The following is a 22,045-nucleotide window of genomic DNA, read 5'->3' on the forward strand; positions in this document are numbered from 1 at the left end:
AGCCAAACAAGGGGATGCACACTTTAAAATATGCAGCTATGGAACTGACACAATCTGTACTGGTTGCAGAATACCTGGCGCAAAACTTTGATACCTTCTCTTGCGATTTTTAGTGTGGGGAGCACATAGCCCTGATTATCATTCTTCCTTCTCCTCATTTCTAGGCGGCAGACGGTCACAAGCACTCCCTGCTGGATTGAGCTGCATCTGAATGGCCCCTTACAGTGGCTAGACAAGGTCCTGACCCAAATGGGCTCCCCGAGCATCCGCTGTTCCAGCGTGTCTTAAATGAGCCTGGGAGCAGAAGCCAAGACTTGCAAGTGGAATCTGTTTTAACTCCTGGCAAAGGGCAACCTACGTCAGTCCCTCACCTGAGAATTTACCTCTCTTTGTTTTTTTTTAAAAAAGAAAACTTGTGGCTCGTGTTGAAAACGAGCATTTAGGGTTCGCTAGTGACGTTGCGGCCGACAGTCTCTTGGAGCCCAATGCCGCATAGTGATGGCGCCTTCCTCTCAGTGAAAGATTTTGCTCTGGCGCTGCTAGAATGAACAGAGGTTTTGCCGTTGCAGTGCCTCGTGGACCTGGCCCAGACAGTTGGCACTTCAGTCGTAGAGACATTTTGGACTATGGTAGAAGATGTTTTGACACACGCTGCCAAGTTTGAAGTGGAGCAAGACTTGCGACGTCCCTTGCAGAGGTTCTGCAGCTCACGTTGGATGTCCACAGGTGCCCTTGTCAACAGTTCTCAGAATGGGGGAGAGCAGGGAGAAGGGCCTCTTCTGTCTGTCTCGATCCCCTGCCATCCCACCGCCAGCCTGGCCGCTTCACTAGAGGACATCCAGCTTGGGAAATGGGTTGCAGAGAGACTGCTTTTACATTCCTTTAAAAAAACAAGCTTTTGCTTCTGTGCCTGCATTTCCACCTGCCAGACCCATCCCTGTTAGACCATTTGAAGGAATGGCGAGGAAAGGGTAAGGAGAGAGTAGCAATTCAGTGAAGCAGCATTGCCCCAAACATACAGATATTTCACTTCTTGCAGTGTGGAAGGCCTGATTTATACTGTAATTGCAACGATCTCAGAGGTGGTATTATGCACAACATCACCACATTCCACTTCAGTGTATATTTCAGTGTTCCTTCTCTGTCACAGGGAGATCTTGCTGACTTTCCTCTGATTTCCCCATTAACCTATTTAACTCGTGGGTTGTCCTCACAAAGTGCTGCCATAACTAACTTGTTTTAAAGGCTCTGTAAGTTCATTAGGGGAGTCTCGGGAAAGGGAGCTCAGCGGTCTCACTTTAACGGGCTGGCAGTCAAAGGCTCATCTGATAAGGGAAGAGAGATGCTAATAATAAATGGCCCAGGGCAGATTCAGCCAAGGCTGTGGCATTGCCCATTGGTTGCCCTTGACCTGTATAAATTGATCTGTTCCTCTGCCAAGGGCAGGTAGCACCTGCAATTAGTAAGAAATGTGCATCTGACCAAGACTGCTTGACTGACAGTTTTTGCTTCTTAGAGTGGTTAAGGAGCTGTAAATAGATCATACACTCTTCCTGTCCTGTTAGGATGGCAGGTGTGTGTCTGTTCAGTGCTCTATGTTCTGGTCAGCATTTTGGACTTGAGGGCAAAAGCAAACTGATCAAGAAATGTGAGATTACCAGTGCCCAGCCAGGACCTGTTGCAGGTACATGGGAATGTGCAGGTGGTTAAATCTCCCAGTTCTAGGATGATTTGCAAGAGGCCCAGCGCAGCACTTAAAGCAGCTGTCATTGAGCTGTTACTCCGATTAATTTAGTGAACTACCTTCCTCCATAGTTCCTGAGAACCCTATTTGAGACACCTTGTGTCCACTGTAAGATGACTCAAGGAGCTGCTTAAAATGTGCTAAATAGATTTTCTGCCTTTGCAACATAGTGGATTTGCAAATATCTGTAAATGCTGGTTTGAAGATGCCGTTTCTGTTTCACATATTGAATTTGGTCAGGTATTTGTCAAATCTAGTAGGAGCCAAACCATCACAAAGCTCCATTGCTGTTAATGGGAATATGCAAGAACCAGATAAGCGGCCTTTGTCAAAATGGACAGACCAGTCTTGGCAGTAACAGAAATCAGGACCGTGAAGAGCATTATTTTTAGCCCAGCTGTGTTTGTTACTGAAATATAATTGCCAGGTGCACCCTGGTTACTGGTGTTGTGCTTGCTCAAGGTGCTTTTGCTCAAGCAGGGATTACAGAATGGATGGGCAACTTCCTGGATCAGGGAAATTCCTTTCTTTTCATCTACTGTTATTTGCCCAGTACACACACATATATGTGACACACAGAACACAAAGTAGTCCTACTAAGTTCAATGGGACTCCAGTGGAACCTTGGGTTATGTACCGTCCTCCTTACCAATGCTTCAGGTAATGAACTCCGCTAACCCGGATGTAGATGCCCCTAGTTGCGAACTGCCCCAGGATGCGAGCGAAAGTTATGTGCCAGCGGCAGCAGCAGGAGGCCCCATTAGCGAAAGCGCACCTCATGTTAAGAACGGGTTTCGGGTTAAGAACGGACCTCCGGAACGAATTAAGTTCGTAACCGGAGGTACCACTGTACTTCGTAGTCTGTGTCACATATGTTGGTGTGCTTAAATACCTGTAGGATCTGGTATCTGCTAACATAGGGACATAGGAAGCTGCCTTAATGCCAAGTCAGGTCACTGGTCCATCTTGCTCTGTGTTGTCTACACTGCTTAGCTCTCCAGGGTTTCAAGCAAAGTTATCTCCCAGCCCTATCTGAAGGTGATGGGGATTGAACTACAGAGATGCTCAACCATGGAGCTTGTGACCTTTCCCCATATATAACTGGATGGTGTGGTCTTTGTGGATTTGTCGTTTGTACATACTCTGCCATTGGGGGAATGTTTGTTGTCCCTTTTGTATGCAGACTCCCATTTTAATTCACAAACGATTAGCAAGGCAAGGTAGAGGAAACCTCAAAATTCAGAAATCCACCTTCTAGCATACACACATTCATCTCATCAGCTTTTCGAGGATCCACGCACACTCAAGTTTCCTTCTTAGGTCTCTCCTCTCTGTAGACAAATCGCATATACCCCAAGCATGTTCGATAAGCCTACCTGTGCCTCTTTCCTCGTGTGAAATGTGCCACATGAACACACTCACTACCAAGGAAGGCTTCCCAGTCCATAACGCCCAGCAAATGATTGTGCATGAGAGAGATTTGTGCTGTTTCCCATATTGGAGATGCTCCTCTTCACATGTCCCTCCAAGTTTCAAGGTCTGATGGAGGGAGACCCCCTTTCTTATTTATCAAGTGTCCTCAGAATGCAATACATGCAACTGAAACCAATGGGGGGTGGTGGAATGGTTCCTGACAGATGTGGTTAATCTGCCTCGTATCCAAATGGTAGAATTCAAAATGACAGCATTTCTCCCCCATCGAGTTTCTCAACATAGGAAACTGCCTTATACCATTAGCTCAGTACTGTCTGCACTGGCTGGCAGCAGCTTGCCAGGGTTTCCAGCAGGGATGCCTCCCAGCCCTACCTGGGATGGGGGGGCTGGTGCCAGATTGCATCTGGGGCCTTCTGCATGGAAGCAGATGCTCTGCCACTGAACTGGGTCCATTCGCCCAAGGCGTTTCACACGATTACATGCTACACTATAAACTTCTGCACTATAAACTGTTGTTTTCATAATAGATATGCACGCCTCCCGAGTTAGACTATTTATCTTTTTTAATAAAGTGAGGGTTTTTTGTTTTGTTTCTAGATATAAGCTGGAATCCAGGCAAATGTTCTCAAGTGCACTTAACTTCCTCCAGATTGCATCCTTAGTACCTGTTCCAGAGGCCCCTCGTGCCTTGCCAGATAGCAGTTAGGAAGTGGAGCTGCAAAACGAGGGACTCACGCTATAGCTTCCCTCACCACACTCCCCTTGTGGACCTTCTCCCTCTACTTTCCTCCCTCCTCTCATTGTGCCTCACTGCAGGTGAGAAGGGCTTGTGCGCAATGGGACCAAGGAAGGAACCAGAAATGGCTGGAAGGAGGATGACCTCCTATGTTTCAGCTGTGGTTATTTTGGAGAGATTGGCAGGCAGCACCATAGCAGGAAGAGCCCCGTTTCCCTGCCCTCCTTGCATTCCAGGGCTTCCTTATTCTGTCTTTTGCAAATCCTCTTCTGCAGGTTAAAACTTAATAATGTCACCTTAGATGCTCTGTTGCAGAGCAGCTCAGATCCCAGGCTTGTCACTCCAAGAGCAAGAAGGTGTTGGCAAGGACATCTCCTTCCTCGGAGGTTTTAAAACAGGTTGGATGGGCATCTGTCAGGGATTCTGTAGTTGTGATTCCTGCATTGCAGGGGGGTTGAACTAGATGACCTTTGGGGTCCCTTCCAGTTCTAAGATTCTGTGTAAAAAAACGCACTAGCCTTGCAATCACCTTGTTCTGGCTGGAGCTGCACACCACTAGCGTCTTAATTATGTCACACAATTCTGATTTGGTTTTGAGTGGCACAGATGTTTATTTTTATAGTAAACCAGCCAACAAGCCCTAAAGCTGGGTATATGTTACTTTGTAGGAGAGCTTTGCCCAATCGAAGTGGTAGTTTGGTCCAGGTGGTCAGATGAAGCGCAAGAAGGTTATTGTTCAGTACTGCCCACATTATAAACTTTTGTTTTTAGTTGACGCCCCCCCCCCCTTTTCCCTGTCTTGCAGTGTCCACAGGTCCACCTCCTCCACTGCAATGAAGGGAGATACCATGTGCTGGGAGCAGGACTGGGGCCACATGAGAGGCTGCTGTGGGAGAACTTCCTTCCTTCTACTAGTCTTGACTCTCTGCCCCCATTTGTCTTAAATATGCTTCTTTGTTGACACTAATTTAAGAGGGAATCATAAAGCACTTGGGCCTTGCTTAATGTAGCCTGTAACTTCCATGTGCCATGCTTAATTTCCAAAAAAAAGAGAGAGGCTCCATCAAATAAAACTCAGCGCATGCTCAGAGGCACCCTCCAGTTTACAGTGATGTCACACGCTCCTGGCATTTCACCTTGGTTCCTAGGGCTGGGCCCTGGCTCCAACGAAGCTCTGCCCCCCCCCTCCCACAAATGCCAAAAGGGTGACTGTAATTACATGGCTTTTAAGAAAAATATTTTTTATCTTGTACAGGATTTTGATATGTAGCACTAGTGTATGCTATTAGATTTATACGTGTACCCATACTGGAATCTGCTCTTTTTTTAAGCTGTACTCCTCAGCCTCTACGCAAGGAGTTTTTGGTACCTTGTTAACTGGCTATTGAGTCACTAGCTGGGTCTTTGACTCTTACACTTTTCTTTAACATGGCTGCTGGCCGGCACACCCAGGTGGCCTTGACTGGTGTGTGTGTGTGTGTGTGTGTGTGTGTGTGTGTGTGTGTGACTGTGGTGAAACTGTTTTTCGTTTTGTTTAATTAACGTATTGAATCAAGTTGCAATGTGTATTATTTTGCATCTAGCTTACTGTAGAGCAGACTCTCTTCCTCCCCACCCCACTCCCCAGTCCGGTTGCCCTCCAGCTGCTTTTGGACTACCAAGTTCCATCTGCCCCAGCCAGCACGGAGGAGGCTACCAGGTCCAGGGAAATTTTAACAGGCAGCAAATTTTAACAGCCAGCAATCACTTGCAGGAAGGATTGGGAAATGGGTCTGCGGCTGGCAGGGCACCTCGACGAAAGGCAGCGTGTTAGAAGATGGAGGAATGGCCTGGAAGAGGCCGTTTTAAGCCGAGCGTTATGAAAAGTTGGGAAAACCCCTGCTCTGAAGCAACTCTTGAATCTGCCTACCTACACCTAATGGTAGGTTTTGGTGGGACTGGAGGTACAAAAGGGATGATAACTACAAAACACTCCCCCTTGCTCCTGGGGCTTTAGTAGTCCTGTGTGGTAGGGAACATACCAGTGGTAATATCCTAACTTATACCTTTTCTAGGGTAGAGTGAGACATTATTAGCCCTTCTCCGCCTTCTCTTTTTGTAGAGTAGTCCAGTTTGAGCCACAGGGTTAAAATTGTTGATATAGCTTTATAGATTTCCATATTTATGTAACTTCTTTCAATATTCAAGATCGGACCAGGTATTTAAATTTGTCCAAAAGGGACATTTTGGGGTTGAAGAATTGAGAATTTCATTTGTGTGTGGGGGGGGGGGGGGAGGATTGTACTTAAAATACAACACCTGATGGAGCTGGATTTGGAAAGTAAAAAAGGACCCCTATCCAGCCCGAAATTAAGCACTTTTACAGCCCACTGATAGCAGTGGGAGAGTTAAGTGAATGACTAATCTCTTCCGATTATATCAGTGGGGGATGTACTTAATGTTTCGCTGGATCATGCCCACAGTAACCCCCCCCCCCAAACCAGCCCTATTCTGTTGTGTTTGATACGTGGCATATAATTTTTAGTACAAGACACTGAGTGGTATTAGGTACCCTCCGTTTTCAATGTGCTAGAATTTAGACCTATTGAAATGAACAGTGGTTGGCTCACTATGCCACCCTGGCGCCCCCCAGATGCTTTGCACCACAACTGCCACCAACCCCATCACTCTATTGGCTATCCTGGCTGGGGCTGATGGGAGTTGTAGTCCCAGATCCTCTGAAGGGCCCCACATTGGTAAAGGCTGCTTTGCATATGCATTCTCCTGCTTCGTTAGTGGTTAACATCTTCAGGTGGATGAGCTGTTACTTGTAATGCTTTCAAGTATCCAGAGCCTGAAATTGTTTGTTTTTTAAAAAATTATTATTATCAGTGAAACATATATGGAGTAAATAGTATGGTTTGCCTTTCCACCTCTGTTCCCCTGCAACCAGTAGCTGCTCATTTCAGGAGACTGCCGTGTTCTTCAAGCCTCTTCCGTCTTTAGATGGAGTTAGCTCAGCAATCAGTTCCTTGAAAAAAGCGTTTCTCTGGCTGTTGCAATCTGGTCTACATCCAGTATTTGCTTTTTCTCAATTTTATACCTGAGGATTATGTATTAATGAACCTTTGCTTGTCATCTATGGGTCTTTAGTTTATTAAGCTTATTTTTATTAAAAAGCCTGTAATATCCATGTCCTCTCATTTCTTATATGAAACTTGTACAGTTCTTTTTCCCCCCAGGGTGTGTGTGCTGGTTGTTAAATATAATGATCCCTTCTTAGGAGGGTACTTGCATTTAAATGACACCTACATCAGTTAGGGGGCACCACCTTTGACGACAACCATCTGCAGTGAGTTGATAGTGAACTGCAGGTTGCTTAATAATCCCTCATGCATGATGAACACTCTGGGTGCATGATTGTGCAGATAATTCAAATGAGAGGTTGGTCAGACAGAACCATCCCTTCTGCTTTATAAAACTTAATGGCAGCCTTAGCCGCCTTCCCCTGCCATGGGCATTGTGGTGCTGGGGGTGGGAGGTCCTGTAATACACAACAGAAGGTACCAAACAGTTCAGGGTAGCTCACCTGTGGCCCTCCATATGCTGTTTGAATGAAATTGTGACTGGCTTTTGAAATTTCAATATATTTGGGCATGACATTTCCCCCCCAAAAGAAAGCCACACAAGTAGTTAGGCCTACCGTATTTTTCCATGTACAAGATGCCCCCGTGTATAAGACAACCCCATTTTTTTTCAACCCAAAATTAAGTTGTTTAGCTTTGGGGGGGGGGGTCACTTATGCCAATCACTCACCCGCCACTGCCGATCACTTGCCACAGCCACTACCTATTGCACACCTTGCCGCAGCCACAGCCAATCTCTTGCTTGCTACTGCCATTAATTGCACATCCCCCCTCTGCATTCGTTATCCATGTATAAGACAACACCAAATTATTGCCTTTTTTTAAATAGCAAAAAGCACCGTCTTCTACATGGAAAAATATGGTATTTAGTTTATGACCTGACCTATTCCTCACTGTCTATAATGCCAGGGTTCAAGATTTACTGCTCATGGATAACAAACTTTATTCAGCCCATTTACAGTACACAAAAGAAACACAAGAGGTACAACAGGCTTTCACTGTGGGTTTCCCCCCATTAATGTCTAGATCACCACCTACGGGGGAGATCCCCCCTGCATAAGCCCCTCCCCACCCCGGTGATGAAATGATGCTGAGTAAGAAACCAACCAAGGCTTTCCCTTATGCAGGGAAATATCAGTGGATTGTGGTCTTCGTTTACTTCAAAAGCAGAAAAGGAAACGCCGGGGCTTGTGCAAACTCAAGTTTTATGCTGCTTCTATCCACACTTTGTTTGCACCAAAAGCAGTTTAATTCTTCCTTTGCTGCAGTGAATTTAATCCTATATTCTGCCATTGCTTGGTCAGAGATAAAATTCCCCTCTCCCAGGGGATTGCATACAGAGCTTTTGACCCCAAGCGGCTACACTTGAAGCCAGCAATTGAGAAAATCTCCATAGGGTAGGAACTCTTGACTACAGTGACACACTAACCCTGCTTTCTGGAAGGAGATGGACACCACACTCCGTCATACACTACTACAGTGACATGAGAGCCAAATAGACCAGCTGTGGTCCTCAAGCCTCTTGGCTGGGCACCCTCTTTCCCTTATCCCACCTGCCCCCATCTCTAGCAGCAAGATGCTCCCATCATTTGCCCTAGAAACTGCAGAAATAGCTGCCTTCCTCTAATGGAGGTGTTGGGGTTTCAATCTTCCACACTCAGCTTCATTCACCTTGCCCAGTTACTGGGAGCTGGTGCACAGGGCAAGGAAACTGGGCTTATAAAATACTACAGGACACTGCATGCCTTTCTCCTGCCTGTTTACTGCTGCACCTACATTTTCAGCTGCCATAAGAGGAATGGGGTGTGTGGAGGTGGGGATAGGACAGGCAGGGAACATTTCCATACCACACCTTTCTCATGCCTGTTGTGATGACAAAAGGTTGATAAAATATTCAAAAAGCATTTTAGCCTGTGCGAGTACCATTTGGTCTCAGATTTTCCCATCATGTACAAGTACACCCAGAAATATCACTCCCCCCCCCCGCCCATTCCACTAACAAAGGCTTGCTGATTATTATCTCCCCCCTGCCCTTGGTCTCCTTTGAAATGACGGCAAATGAAAAGATGTGCATGTGTGGAGGTATACAGTACACAAATGAGAGTTTCACAAAGAGATGTTTTACAGCTCTCTGTTGGGGTTGGGTAGGGACTGTGATTTTCTTTTCTTTTCTTCCAGAGATGCAATAGCAACACATCTGCTGCTTCATTGACTTGATAGCTCCCAGGTTCCCACTGACAGATCCAGGCAAGGAAATAAACAACAGGGCCATCCACATTTCAGTGTGTTGGAACTGAGCAAGGAGTAGGTCTTTCTCCAGCCTCTGCTGCACCCAATGCAAAAAACTAGGCCTTTCGTCAAAGAAAAATTGCTATGGCAGCCAACAACGGCTGGTTCGCAAGAAACAATCCTTGTCGCAACATACAGGCCTTAGTTGTCCTCGTCGGAAGACAAGCCTTCGATCTCATCTCTGTCTCCTCCGATGGCCATCCAGAATGCTTTGGCAACCTACAATTCAAGAGATACCAAGACAATAAAGTCTCAGGGGACAGCCACGCTCCTGCAGCAGATAAGAAACCAACTCATTTACACACCCGTGGTTAAGAGTGGAGGTTCCCTGTTAAGTTCCCAAGGGCCAATCTGTGTGGCCTCAAACACAACAGCATTAACATTCTCTCTAAAGATAAACCAAATTAAGCAGGTTCCCATAAATTCTCCTTTCGCTAATTGAGGAAAAGGCGAGGCCACTAGAATCTAGTTGATAATATGCCAATGAGCCGAAGTACCAAAGGCCCCCCCCCAAATAGTTGCTTTAGGCTATTTTTGGCTTAGAATGCTTGCAGTGCAATTTCTACTTAGAAATGTTGGCCAAGAATGACTCTTTAAGGGAAGTTTTGAGCTCTTCTGAAACTCTCACCTTTTCTGCATGCAGTTTCCTCTGTTCGTGAGGCAGTGTGGCAGCCTTTTCTGTAGGAATGAAAAGGAAAGAAAGTTACAGTTAAAACTGGTCAGGAGTCAAGAAAGAGCAGAAGGGTGTTTCTCCAGTTTGGGGGGGGGGGGGAACTGGCCAAGCTGAAAGAAAACTACACAAAAGGGACCAGCCTGAAAATAGAAAGTATGCACTGGTTCTTTCATTGCTGAAGAACCAGATACCAAACCAGCAATGTACCCAAAAGGCATATTTTTGAATGAGAAACAGGAAATCTGGACAGCTCATAAAGCTCATCTAAAGCATAAAAATAGTACTGGGAGGCCAAACATTCATCTCTGGATCAGTTTTTAATCCTCCATCTTTGCTCTCTCCTAAACCTCCCATTTACCTTTGCTGTGCTAACAAGGTAATAGGAGGCAGGCCGCAGTGTCCTTCCTCTGTTCCTCCATGCCTGAGATGCTGTTATAGCAGCATGCCAGGTGCAAGGAGTACTGGGAAATTCAATTTTCCTAGGGCCACTTGCATTTCTCTGTTGTAGGAGGAGATACCTTACTTACTTCATTCCTTTGCTGCCACTACAGTGGAACCTCGTGTTACGGACGGAATCCGTTTTGGAAGCCCGTCCGTAACACGGAACTGACACAAGCCGAAGTGCTGCGTCTGCGCACGCATGCGGCGCGATTTAGTGCTTCTGCGCATGCGGCAAAACCCAGAAGTAACCCATTATGGTACTTCCATGTTGCCGTGGGACGCAACATGAGGTATGACTATTGCAAAAGCTACAAAGAGTGGCAAGGAGGAAGAGTCAGATTCTACTGCCATCTCAGTGACATCACTGGGGATGAAGCAAGCTCAGGTTAAACCAAACTATCTTTCAAGTTTTAGAAAACATCCCCCCCCCAAGTCTGACAAGGAGAGTTTCCCCCACCACTAGAAAACAGAAAGCTGAGTAGAATCTATATTGAAATCTTAACTCCCAGATTTAAAAAAAATAGGAAACTTCACTTGTGGCCAAGAACTGCTGGCCCAAATAGAAAGGCTTGCAAGAGACTGTGTCATACACGAGAAGGGCAGTACCTTTCATTTCCTTCAGCTTGGAGAACAATCGCTCGAAGTTCTCTAGGTCACCCTCTCCTGCAGTGAGGCTTGCAAGCTCTTGAATATCCATATCCAACATAGGATCTGCAAGAATCATAAGAGCGGAATGAATGTATGTCCACATTTGCAGCCCATCTCTTTTGGCTATCTATTTGGACATATGGACTACCTATAAGTAATCTACAAGTCAGGATTGATTTTATATGTATGTGAGCTGGTGCTGTTTTTTTTTTCTTTCAAACAATTTTAAGCCACGGTTTGCAACAAAAACAAGTACAGTGAATAAGAATACATAAAACCCATTAAAAAACCCAGTTCACTAAACACACACACATATCACTGAACGGCAATTACTAACAGCAGTTGCAACCAACATCAGGTGTCTCCTCTTTTTGTTACATTTGCATTAAGAAATTTAAAGAAAAGCTAAGTGGATTTAGACCAGGCATAGGCAAAATCGGCCTTCCAGATGTTTTGGAACTACAACTCCCATCATCCCTAGCTAACAGGGCCAGTGGTCAGGGTTGAAGGGAACTGTAGTCTCAAAACATCTGGAGGGCCAAGTTTGCCTATGCCTGATTTAGACCATATACATTTGCACTGGGCAAAGGCGTGGACCCAAAGATACCCCCCCGATTCAAACAAATTCAGCCCACAGCACTGGGGCACATAGGCAGCTGTGACCTGCCAGCTGCTTGCTGGAGGGGCAGGGCCCTAGTTGCTCCCAGTAAGAAGTTTGGTCTTGCTTGCTCTTTTCTCCCAAACCAAAGATAATTCCTCACCAGCAGCGGGGTCAGCTTGCTGGCTGTTTGCATCAGCCACGTCTTCTCCTGCATCGACAGCTCTCTCCACTGGCAAGGGATCAGGCTGGCGGGGAGGGAGAAATGAAATTAGATACAACATATGCAACAAGAGAGCTGGTCTTCTGTCTTTCACAGGCCACAAGTCCCAGACCAATGTGGAAGGAAATTTCCCCACAAGCCCTGACAGAACTGGCTTTGTTCCACACTGCTAAGAAGACAGCAGGATTTGGTACTGGGCAAAGAATGTAGTATCCATGGAATCTTTACCTTTTTAAAAAGGTAAAGAGCAAGTTAAGTTCCTAGTCCTCATGGCTGTGATAAGCTTAAGTTATGGACCTGTAAACTGACCAATTTAACCCACAAAGGGAGCTCATAGCTGCAATAAAGGGGACAGGAGTGCAAGAAAGGATGGACAAAGAAGGTTTTTTGGGTGGAGAGGGCAGGGAGAATTAAAAAAAAAAGGATTTAAAAAAATTACTGTTTACTTCTGGAGCTTCGTTTTCTTCTGTCCTAAGCCTGCGACTTGTGCCCGTTAAAGCAGGAAGGAAGCCAAAGCCTTGATTCACATCTGAAAAGAAAGAGCTGTGAGTATAACACTTGAAGTGATGCCAGTTTCGAGGGGGAAGCAGAAGCCCTTCCTGTATCACTTTGTGTGTGAGGTGTGCTCTCCGTATAAAAACATAAGCAGGAGCTTCGTGTAGCTGCTGATCAGCTGACTGACATAAGCATCATGGGAGAAGGCTGTGGATCAAGGGATGAATGGGTAGAATTCCTATGCAAGAACTATCTTGGTGAGTTCTAACCTCCACCCACCCCCCATTTTCCTTAAGCTACCAGCCACGACTAGAGAGAGATGTCTGCCCAGTAACTAGGCTGTTCTCCGGGGAGGACACAACAACTTTCCCAAGCAGGCTTCCCCTGCACTACAGGGGGGGGGGGACCTCTTCTGCCATTTGCTACAATGGTGCCACACTGAAGTTAAATTCAGAAGCCCCCTGAGTTTTTTGTAACCATCTGTGCAATCAAAGGGAAATTTCCCTCCCTGGTGGAGTCCTACAGAGTTTGCTCTGCTGTGATGTGTTAACATCTGTGACTGCGGACTTAAAGAAAGGAGGTCAGAAAACTCCCACCTTGAAGCCACCAAGTGGTTAGCCTTGCACATTCCCCCAACTGAGCAGATGTGCTTCGACACCATTGAAAGCTCATTCTGTTACAGTCATACCTCAGTTTAAGTACGCTTCGGTTTGAGTACTTTCAGTTTAAGTACGCTTCGGTTTGAGTACTTTCAGTTTAAGTACTCCGCGGACCCGTCTGGAACGGATTAATCCACTTTCCATTACCTTCAATGGGAAAGTTCGCTTCAGGTTAAGTATGCTTCAGGTTAAGTACAGACTTCCGGAACCAATTGTGTACTTAAACCGAGGTACCACTGTATTATGGAACTAAGGAGGGTGGAGTATTCAAAGCACAGAGTTTCAGGTGTCATATATACAGGGATGCAAAACCCCAAGGCCAATCTCCACACAACTTCACCCCTCCACAACCCAGAAGCCTTTGAGGTGAGCAAACACAATGGAAAGGGTGGTGCAGTGGTCAGAGTGCTGGACTAGGAGCTGGGAGAGACCAGGGGGTCAAATCCCAACCAGCCATGAAGCTCCCTGATTGACCCTGGACCTTTCACACTTTTGGCCTAAACAATCTCACAGGGTTATTGTGATGAAAAACTGAGAGGGGAAGAATGAGGTATATCGCCCTAAGGAAAGGCGAGATAGACATGTGAATGAAAGTGAATATAAAAAGAAAGGAGAAGGAAAAGCAATACGGAACAAGACAATCCAGGGTGTCAGCACTTCTTTCGGCTAGTATCAAATCTCTACTCCCATATCAAAATGTAATTATATGTCCAAACAGGTGACGTTATCTGACCAATCCAGGCACTCTTTGTTTCTCTTCTCTTGCAAAGGAAATGCATCCAGTTCCAAGCACCTGGGGAATCAGTCCAGCCAGGTGCCTCCTGCAACCCAAGCCATTTCAGACCCTGTTTAAAGGAGATGTGCTCCGGGCCATCGCTCTGTGATGGGATGGAAGGCCGTAAATCTAGAAGTGAAGCACAGAGCACCAGAGGGAGCTTCATTTCTAGTTATAGGGGCTAGAGCGACCTGAGGCTGCCAGGGCTCTGCTTGAATGAGCTTTAATTTCTCATAAGCCTCGAGTGCCAATTCTGACACAGAATGAAGGCATGAAGAGGAGCCTGAGCAAAGCAGTGAGAGAGCAGAGGAAGTTATAGAGGAAGAGACACCGTTTTTAAAAAGCAGACCGAAAATGACGTACCATTTTTCATCACCACATTTGACCAAACATTGGCATTCAAGGCTTGGATGATTCGCTTCACTCCTGTCGATTCTGGAAAGTCGTCTAAAGAACCAGAGAGGGGAAAGGAAATGTGCTTTTAAAAAGGCTTCTTCAGAAATCAAGCATCAGATTAAGAAACTGGAAAGAAGAAGAAGACACTATCTCTTAATTTAGTGAGGAATTCTGGGTGCACTTATTTAAACACACAAAGAAGCCTCTGATAATGTTGCTGTTTCTTATTTTTTAAAGCCATTCTGTAAATTCTGGGGAACTTTCTCAGATATTCAGCAGATAAACATATATTCATTCAATTTCCCAAGAACAACACTGACTTTCTTTGGTTAAGGTGCAAAATATCACTCTTACTTTAAACTTACACCCCAAAATGCGTTACCCATCCTGAACCTTTGGAGGAGAGTGAGATGCAAATAAAGAGCTTGGAACAAAGATGAGAAATGTAATACTGAGTTCTCAGCCAGCTGTTGCTCTCTGTCAAAGCTGACTTTGCTCTAGCTCAGTTTTCAAATTGGAAGCAACGAAGAAGGGTTAAAAAAGAAAGGAACACCAACCAACAACTTATGTTTGATCGCCTTTAGCATTTGTCTACAGATTTTCTCCTGCATGGAGTCAAAAGAAGCCAGAGAAACTGTGATGCCATCAAAAGACTGGAAACAATTCAGCTGGTTCAATTTTATTGTTAAACTGATGAGTCACCTTGAAATTTTCCCATTGGGCTCTAAACTAGCAATTTTTAAAAGTAGGAAAGAGATTATGATGTGGCATGCTGTTTCATGAGGAAGGGCTGTAGCTCAATGGAAGAGCATCCGCTTTGCATGCAAAAGGTCCCAGGTTCAATCCCCAGCTTCTCTAGGCAGGACAGGGAAATACTGCCTGTCTGAAACTCTGGAGCGCCGATGGCAGTGTAAACCAGACATCCCCAAACTTCAGCCCTCCAGATGTTTTGGACTATAATTCCCATCTTCCCCGACCACTGGTCCTGTTAGCTAGGGATCATGGGAGTTGTAGGTCAAAACATCTGGAGGGCCGCAGTTTGGGGATGCCTGGTGTAAACAATACTGAGCTAGATGGACTAATAGTCTGACTCAGTACAGTATAAGGCAGCATCCAATGTCCCTAAAGCATCAGCAGCCAGCTTGCAGCCATGGCACAAGGTACAATGCTGAAGACAGCTGGTTCGTAATTCTGGTGCTGTGTCTGTCACCAACAACAGACGGCACCAGTGCAGGCAGAGAAGCTGGAGAAGAAGCGTGCCCAGAAATAAGAATCTGCAGAAATCTAGGCCAGGGGTCCCCAGACTTACCCGCCTTCGGGCCGGTGCCCGCCGCGCCGATCGTGCGACGGGCCGGCGGGCGGGGGAGTGTGCGCGCAGTGGGCCGGAGGGTGGGGGAGTGCGCGCCAGTGCGCATGTGCACACCCATTTACTGGTGCGGTGGCGCGCTTCCAGGTCGGAAAAATCGCCGGAATTTGTTTGTGTGCATGCGTATGGGCCTCCCCCGACCCGGAAGTGCACCGGAAATGACCTCTTCTGGGTCGGGAGAGGCCCATACGCATGCGCAGAAACGATTTTCGGTGATTTTTTTTCAGATCTGGAAGCGCGCCGCAAGAGGGCGGCAGGGGTTGTTGCGGGCCGGACTGGGAGGCCAATTGGGTCGCATCCGGCCCGCGGGCCGTAGCCTGGGGACCCCTGATCTAGGCAGAAGCCTGGCAGGCAGGCAGCAAAGTTAACTTCATGGAAGGAGGAAGTAACTCACCATCCTCATCTGGCAGCTCTTCCGGGTTGAGCTCCACCAACTCAAAGCCGTGCTTGATGCACCACTCTTGCGCTTTCTGTCGGTTGATGCCTAAAATAAACGGAATCTGGTTTTTGCCAACAACAGATGCACTTCCTTTTGCAGCCACATCAGAACCACAGTACTGGGAGCTCCTTGGATGGCATGCCTTGGGAAGGGCTTTTATTTTGTCTTAGAAGCTATATATGGGCAACTTGTTCTGCCCAGAACCTCGCCATCATATATCATCACACTTAAACTAATTTATGCAACCATTAAAGGCTGGAAACTGCAGAACAGTATGTGGGACTTTCAACAATCTGATCAATGCAGCTGATGCAGAACTCAAATTGTATTTTTGAGTCCCACGATGGAAGAAAAGTAGGATATATATACACAGTCAAGGTCAGCATTCAGCACATGTTCACAAACTGTGCTATCTTACTAGGATGGAGAGCAGCGTTCGCCAACCCAGTTCTTGCCATATATTCTGGACTCCAACACCCATCAACCCCAGCTAGAACAGCCATGCCCACCCTCCCAAAGGCTGGCCATGTTGCCTTACCATTTTCAGAGACTCTGTCACAGACTAAGATCATCACTTCTGGTAGCCACTCTTCTATGAGAGGGAGCCACGTAGAGATGCTGTCTAGCCCAGAGATCTATAAAAATTACACAGAGGTTGCTGGCCTTCTCTAGGTATTTTTTTTTAGTATTACAACTGAAAGTGCATTAAGTACCATTATAGAGAGGCACTCTCCTTTCTGAACTTCAGGTGCACAGTGACAAAAACCTTCTTATTCCAGCAGGCATTTTATGGTAGTGTTTAGGTTTAATTGTTTATTCTCTGCATAGTTTATTTTTATGTACACCACTTAGAAAAGCTAATGATTAAACAGTATATAAATGTCAAAGTAAATAAATAACATAGCCCTGATAAGAAAACACAGCTGAGAGTAGTCCATGTTGGCGACCCCTGACTGCTATACTAATTTATATAAAACAAATAGAAATTGCTTAGCAATTTCTCAGGAACCTTTTTTCTACAAGCATTATGGATGTGCAATATAAATGGTAATGATGTAACTCAGCTAGAATTTCCAAAAACTGGGATGGTGTTGGTCTGAAAACAGAGCCAAAAAGGCATTCAGCAACCTGGTGCCCTCCAGATGTTTTGGTCCCTATCTCCCATGAGCTCCAGCCAGCACAAAAGTTGTGATCCAAAAGAGCAAGTTGGCAAAGGCTAATTTACACAACATAGGTGTTGTTGAAGAGAGAGAAAAACGTTCTAACAACTGCATTGATTTATTATGAGGGGAAAGTAGCCAACATTAAAAGGCACATAAATATCCATGCTGGAATTATCACATGAAGGTGTTCCAGTGTCTGGGAGCAAAATATAAACAAGAATTCCCTCTTGCTTTTTACAAGCTCTTCCTTACCTCAGTTTTGGGGCAGGCAACCTTAAAACTACTTTCAAGGAACTTACCAAGTTATTTGTCAGTTCCAGAACTGGCCATTATAATTTCCAGAGACAGAGGGTTGCAGAGATCAAAATTATTATTCATGAATTCATTCCCTGCCTTTCTACAAAAGTACACAAGGCAGGTTACAGGAAACTGCAACAGTACAAAACAAAAGTAAAATCTAATAACAAGACCAAACCCCCTCCTAGAAAGCAAAACAAACTAGCAAGCAAAACCAGTAGCAATTTTAAAAGATCACACATGATCCATTAAGACAGGCAGGCACTGAAGTTCTGAAGTACTCACTGATGTGCTGTCAAAATAAACCAAGAAGGCTTGCACAGACTCAGCAATTTCAGCTGTCACAAGGAACTGATTTGTCACAACGCAGAGATGGATGTCAGCTGAGTAGTATTTATTCTCTATTGTCCAGGGGTAAAACCGGGCCCCGCTGCCCGTGGAAACATCTCCGGGAAGCTCATTTGTCCCAATGATACCTGAAAGAGGAACATATGGAGGACCTTAAGAGGTGGCGATCATGACCTCACAGCCCCTATCCTCTTTGGGAAGCCCTGGGAGTGGGGAGAGAAAAGAGGGACACCCAGAGCATGCTTGCACAATCTTGCCCAAACAGATGTTACTGTAGGAACGGGTTGCTGTTATTGTTCGTCAGATGCCCTGTTCACCACCCAGTGAATTTGTTGTTAAAGGGGGCATAAAAATGCTGCACACCAGGGATAGGGAAACCTCCTAATCAGACCCAGGAGGCACTTTTACCCAAACCACACCCACCTGGTCACCACTACTACACCTTAGGCAGAGATAGGCCCAGAGAAGAGCTCCTGGAAATGAACAAGAGGTTTGTGGAGGCAAAGGTAGTCACTAAGGAATGCCAGTTTCCCCGCTCCAGTTGCTAACATAGACAACAAAAAGTGTGTGAAGAGAGAGATGATTGTGGCAGCAGGGCTTCCTGGCGGCCCACTCTGTGGGTTGGGTGGAGCTGTGGCCCACCTTCATCCCATAAGTGGCCTTCCCATAAAAGTAGCTCTTAGCCTAGCCAAAGGGAGGGGCAACCTGATTCATGTGTGATCCATTTGTATCAAATAGCTCCAACTTTAACTTACATCCCACACGCTAGTGTGCAAAAGCACCCACAAGCCCTCCAGAACCTTGGAATAGATGCATTCAAGCCATTGGGTTTCAGAAGTTTCCCTAAAAAGCAGTGTACATTTTCATGCAAATATCATAGAGCCCTCCCACTATAATGATACCTTTCTATATCTAGCTGCAGAGAGAACATAGCCATTTTAGGATAAGCTTTCAAGTCCACACTTGCTTTTGGCCCCCAAAAAAGGCTTTTCAGAAAACTGCTATAAAAGCAAAAGTACGTGGGTTTGGAAACAACCGTGTCTCGATGGAATCAATCGCTTTTCATTTTTGATCTCCACAACCATAGGGAAGGTCTGTGGTTTCATATCCAAAGAGCTTTGAAAAATCAACAGACGCAATTGGTGACCACAACACTTCAGCTCGCCTCAAGGCCAACCTCTGTGGTTTGTGTTTTCACAAAACGCAAGCCAGCTCTTTGACACCTTCCTACTGTACTCCGACAAAGAAGATCTGCTGCAGCAGGCACCCAGCTCACTCACATTTGCAAAGTGAACTACATTGAACAGGGGTGGATTTGGGCTCCCATCTGAACCAGAGGGCCGGTTCTGCATGCAAGATGTCAGCGTAGAACAGGGGAAAGCACGAAGACCGAACATTTGCTTAAATCACCTATGCAGTGGTATGATTCACATGACACAGTAAGGCAAACCATGATATGGCTTTCTGTGATTGGGAAAATGTGCTTGCAGCCACTTTGCTCCTCTCCCATCCTTTATACAGCCATGCCATGCAAGGAATTGTGGTTAATCTCTCTTCTCACTATGAGCTCTAGCCAAGAACAAACAAAAGCAGAAGTCCTTTCTTGTTTCAAGTTAAGGTCCTGCTCCTGAAGGCTTTTTTTCTCCCCACATTGGAGGGAGTAGTTTGTATTCAAACCAGTTCCCTGAGTGCTTTGAATGCAAGCTGCTTTTTCTGCAGAGGGGGAAATAATCCATTTTAAGAACATTTCCTCCTCTGCAGAGACTTCAAAAGGACTTCATGCAACCAAGGTTCATCTTACTGTTACTTACAAGGAGCCTCTCTGAAGATCTACTCCCAGCATCAACCAGCTGATTGGTGCTTGAACATGCACCTTCAAAGGATGTTGCTGCAAGTTTCAAAAGATGTTGCTGCAAGTGACAATCAGCATGATTGGTCACTGTGTCATCCTTTGAACTTTGACAGGCATCAATCACCTGATATCTTTATTACTGGCAGGTGGGTGATCCCACCCATCTGTCAAAATAGGCCTATGGGGATTGGGGGGGGAATAAGGATCTGGCCTGCCAACCCGTAACAATTCCCCACACTGATATTGCCCACCTTCTCTCACTCAGGATTGAAGACAGTGTCCACATCAGCAGTTGTGGCCCCAGGTGGATTTCAGCTGTAGTACCACTAGAGTGTACAACAAATGACCACAGACACAACTAAGCTAGACTCATATATACATCAACACAGGGGCGCCAGACATTCACCCTCCTGCCATCTCAATTATTGTTTTGGAAATCTGATTTGGGAGTAATCACATTGTAATATACTTGTATGATGATTTCAGCTATGACTGTATTCATATTTGGTTATATGTTCTCTTCTCCATGCCTGTTTGTGTTAGTTGTTTTGTTGTTATTTCATATAATTGTACATCAATTAATATAAAAAATATCATATTGCCACAGATTCCAGTCCAGCCTACCCAGGAGACTAGACAGTGACTGTGCAAAAGCAGAATTTCCATTTCAAATAAATAGGTGGCTGTTTTTATGACTTCAATCCAGAACACACACACACAAAAAAAAAAATTCTTTGTATGTTACTAGGTACTAGCTGTTCTAGTAAGTTACACATTCCTTCTAGCCTGACTTTTGACAGTGTTCCCAACAGGTATTCAGCTTACTTCATAGTATAAGCAGTTCTGATTCCTTCAAATGCTTTTTAAAGTAATCTCATTTACTGTAATTCTCTCTGGTTTGGGAAAGTATGCAAACAGAGCTCCTGCTTTATGTGTCTGGAGAGCCACCTGCTGGAGTAAACTTCAGAAAACCTCTCACAGAATTGCAAGAAAATCTACAGGCTGTGTTCACATGATCAAATTTTGGTATAATAAATCAGATTATGTAAAAGCTTTGTTGCATCCACCCACAGTCCTATTGCACAAGGAGAAAAATAGTCTAAGTAGCCAGAGTTAACCATAGTTCCCATTATATGAGAAACAGCAGCTATGGTTAACGGATTTCAAACAAATGAGGATTCAGACAATGCCTTTTGTTTCTGGGGTTTTAAATTGCTGTCATTTAATTGTCTAATAATTATTGGAATTATATGTTTTAACTGTTTTATTATAACCTGGTTTGAGCATATACTACTAGAAAAGTGGCACTGCAATGTTTTGCACAGATATTGTGTGCTGTACAGATGGCAGATACCAAAGAGGTACATTTGGAGAACACCAGATCAAGAGAAATGTGAAATGCAGAATACGGGAGGTACTGGAGGAAGGACAAGAGAGGAGAGGAAATGGGTCTCCAATGTGACAGCCCTTCCCACCTATGCGAGGACTGACTGTGGCCACCAAGGAGACAAGTAAAATGATCTCTGCATATACTCCAAAGCACTCTTTATTACTTCACATGTCTGAAGATATGAATACAAAGGTTCAGAGTCTGAGCTCTGAGCACCTTCTATAACCCACTTTACTCCTCACACTTCGGAAGAGCAATCCGCACAGGCCTAAAGTCTACTTTATCTCGCTCGCTCCCGTTTATTAGTAGCTATTTTCAAGCCTGACACCGAGAGCAAGTCTGTTGTTGATACTCTGCACATGCTCGTGGACACTCCATTATTTCCCTGATTTTAAAGGAGGGAAACTCTGGAGTTGGCAAGCAGGCTCCAAGTCTAACTCCACGTAACTGAGTAACTTGTTTGCATTTTAAGGGGGGGAGGAAGTTCTCAAATACTGCGACGCGCAGCTGCGGGGGAGGTGAAAATCCCACGAGAAACGGCACCAAAATCAGAGGCTGCGCCGGGAGATGACGCAACGGCGCAGCAGTTTTTAAAACAACAAGGCTGACGAGGGTCGAGCCGACTCACGTTTCACCAGCTCTTCCCCGGGGAACTCGGCGGCGCAGCTCGTGATCAAGGCGCAAGGAACAGCCATGACACCCGCTAGATGTTCTGAAACGGCCCTGTGCTTCCTCTTCCGGTCTAGGTCACGCCCCTTCCGGTCCATTTGGGTCGTACTATTACCGCCCCGGTGAGGGGACAGAGACGTAGAATGTTTGCGGACTGAGGTTTAAGTCTTTTGTGTAGAGGAAACGAGATGTGAAATGAGAGGGAAACATTGGGTTCCGCCTCACCCCATGGCTTATGTTTTCTCCTTGCTTCATCTCCACACAAAAACCCCTCAGATTGACAGG

General features: G+C 45.5%; 2 protein-coding genes across 2 annotated transcripts in view; one reads left to right on the top strand and one right to left on the bottom strand.

The window, feature by feature from the left end:
• Positions 1–14,782, top strand: part of SMAD3 (SMAD family member 3) — a 77,492-nt gene extending 62,710 nt beyond the window's left edge. The window contains exon 9 of the mRNA XM_035132282.2: positions 165–14,782. Within this exon, the coding sequence (XP_034988173.1) occupies positions 165–288 (124 nt within the window). The 3' untranslated portion in view covers positions 289–14,782. The remainder of the gene's footprint in view (positions 1–164) is intronic.
• AAGAB (alpha and gamma adaptin binding protein) lies at positions 7,958–21,833 on the bottom strand. The gene is made up of 10 exons (XM_035132283.2): positions 21,720–21,833; positions 17,787–17,977; positions 16,580–16,676; positions 15,997–16,086; positions 14,204–14,287; positions 12,358–12,440; positions 11,852–11,936; positions 11,049–11,153; positions 9,957–10,006; positions 7,958–9,547 (listed from the first exon to the last, which is right to left on the bottom strand). The coding sequence occupies exons 1-10, from the start codon at positions 21,784–21,786 to the stop codon at positions 9,470–9,472; spliced, it is 930 nt and encodes a 309-aa protein (XP_034988174.2). The 5' UTR covers positions 21,787–21,833; the 3' UTR covers positions 7,958–9,469.
• Positions 21,834–22,045: the final 212 nt, after the last annotated feature.

The sequence above is a fragment of the Zootoca vivipara genome, chromosome 14, assembly GCF_963506605.1.
Source record: "Zootoca vivipara chromosome 14, rZooViv1.1, whole genome shotgun sequence".
NCBI classification, from domain to species: Eukaryota; Metazoa; Chordata; class Lepidosauria; order Squamata; family Lacertidae; genus Zootoca; species Zootoca vivipara.

Excerpts from the sequence above, each read along its gene's own strand:
- AAGAB (XM_035132283.2), bottom strand. The coding sequence starts at position 21,786 with ATGGCTGTTCCTTGCGCCTTGATCACGAGCTGCGCCGCCGAGTTCCCC. Across the intron at positions 16,677-17,786 it reads TTTATTTTGACAGCACATCA|ATCTCTGGGCTAGACAGCAT; the intron begins GTGAGTACTTCA and ends TAATTTTTATAG. Across the intron at positions 9,548-9,956 it reads GGAAACTGCATGCAGAAAAG|GTTGCCAAAGCATTCTGGAT; the intron begins GTGAGAGTTTCA and ends CTTGAATTGTAG.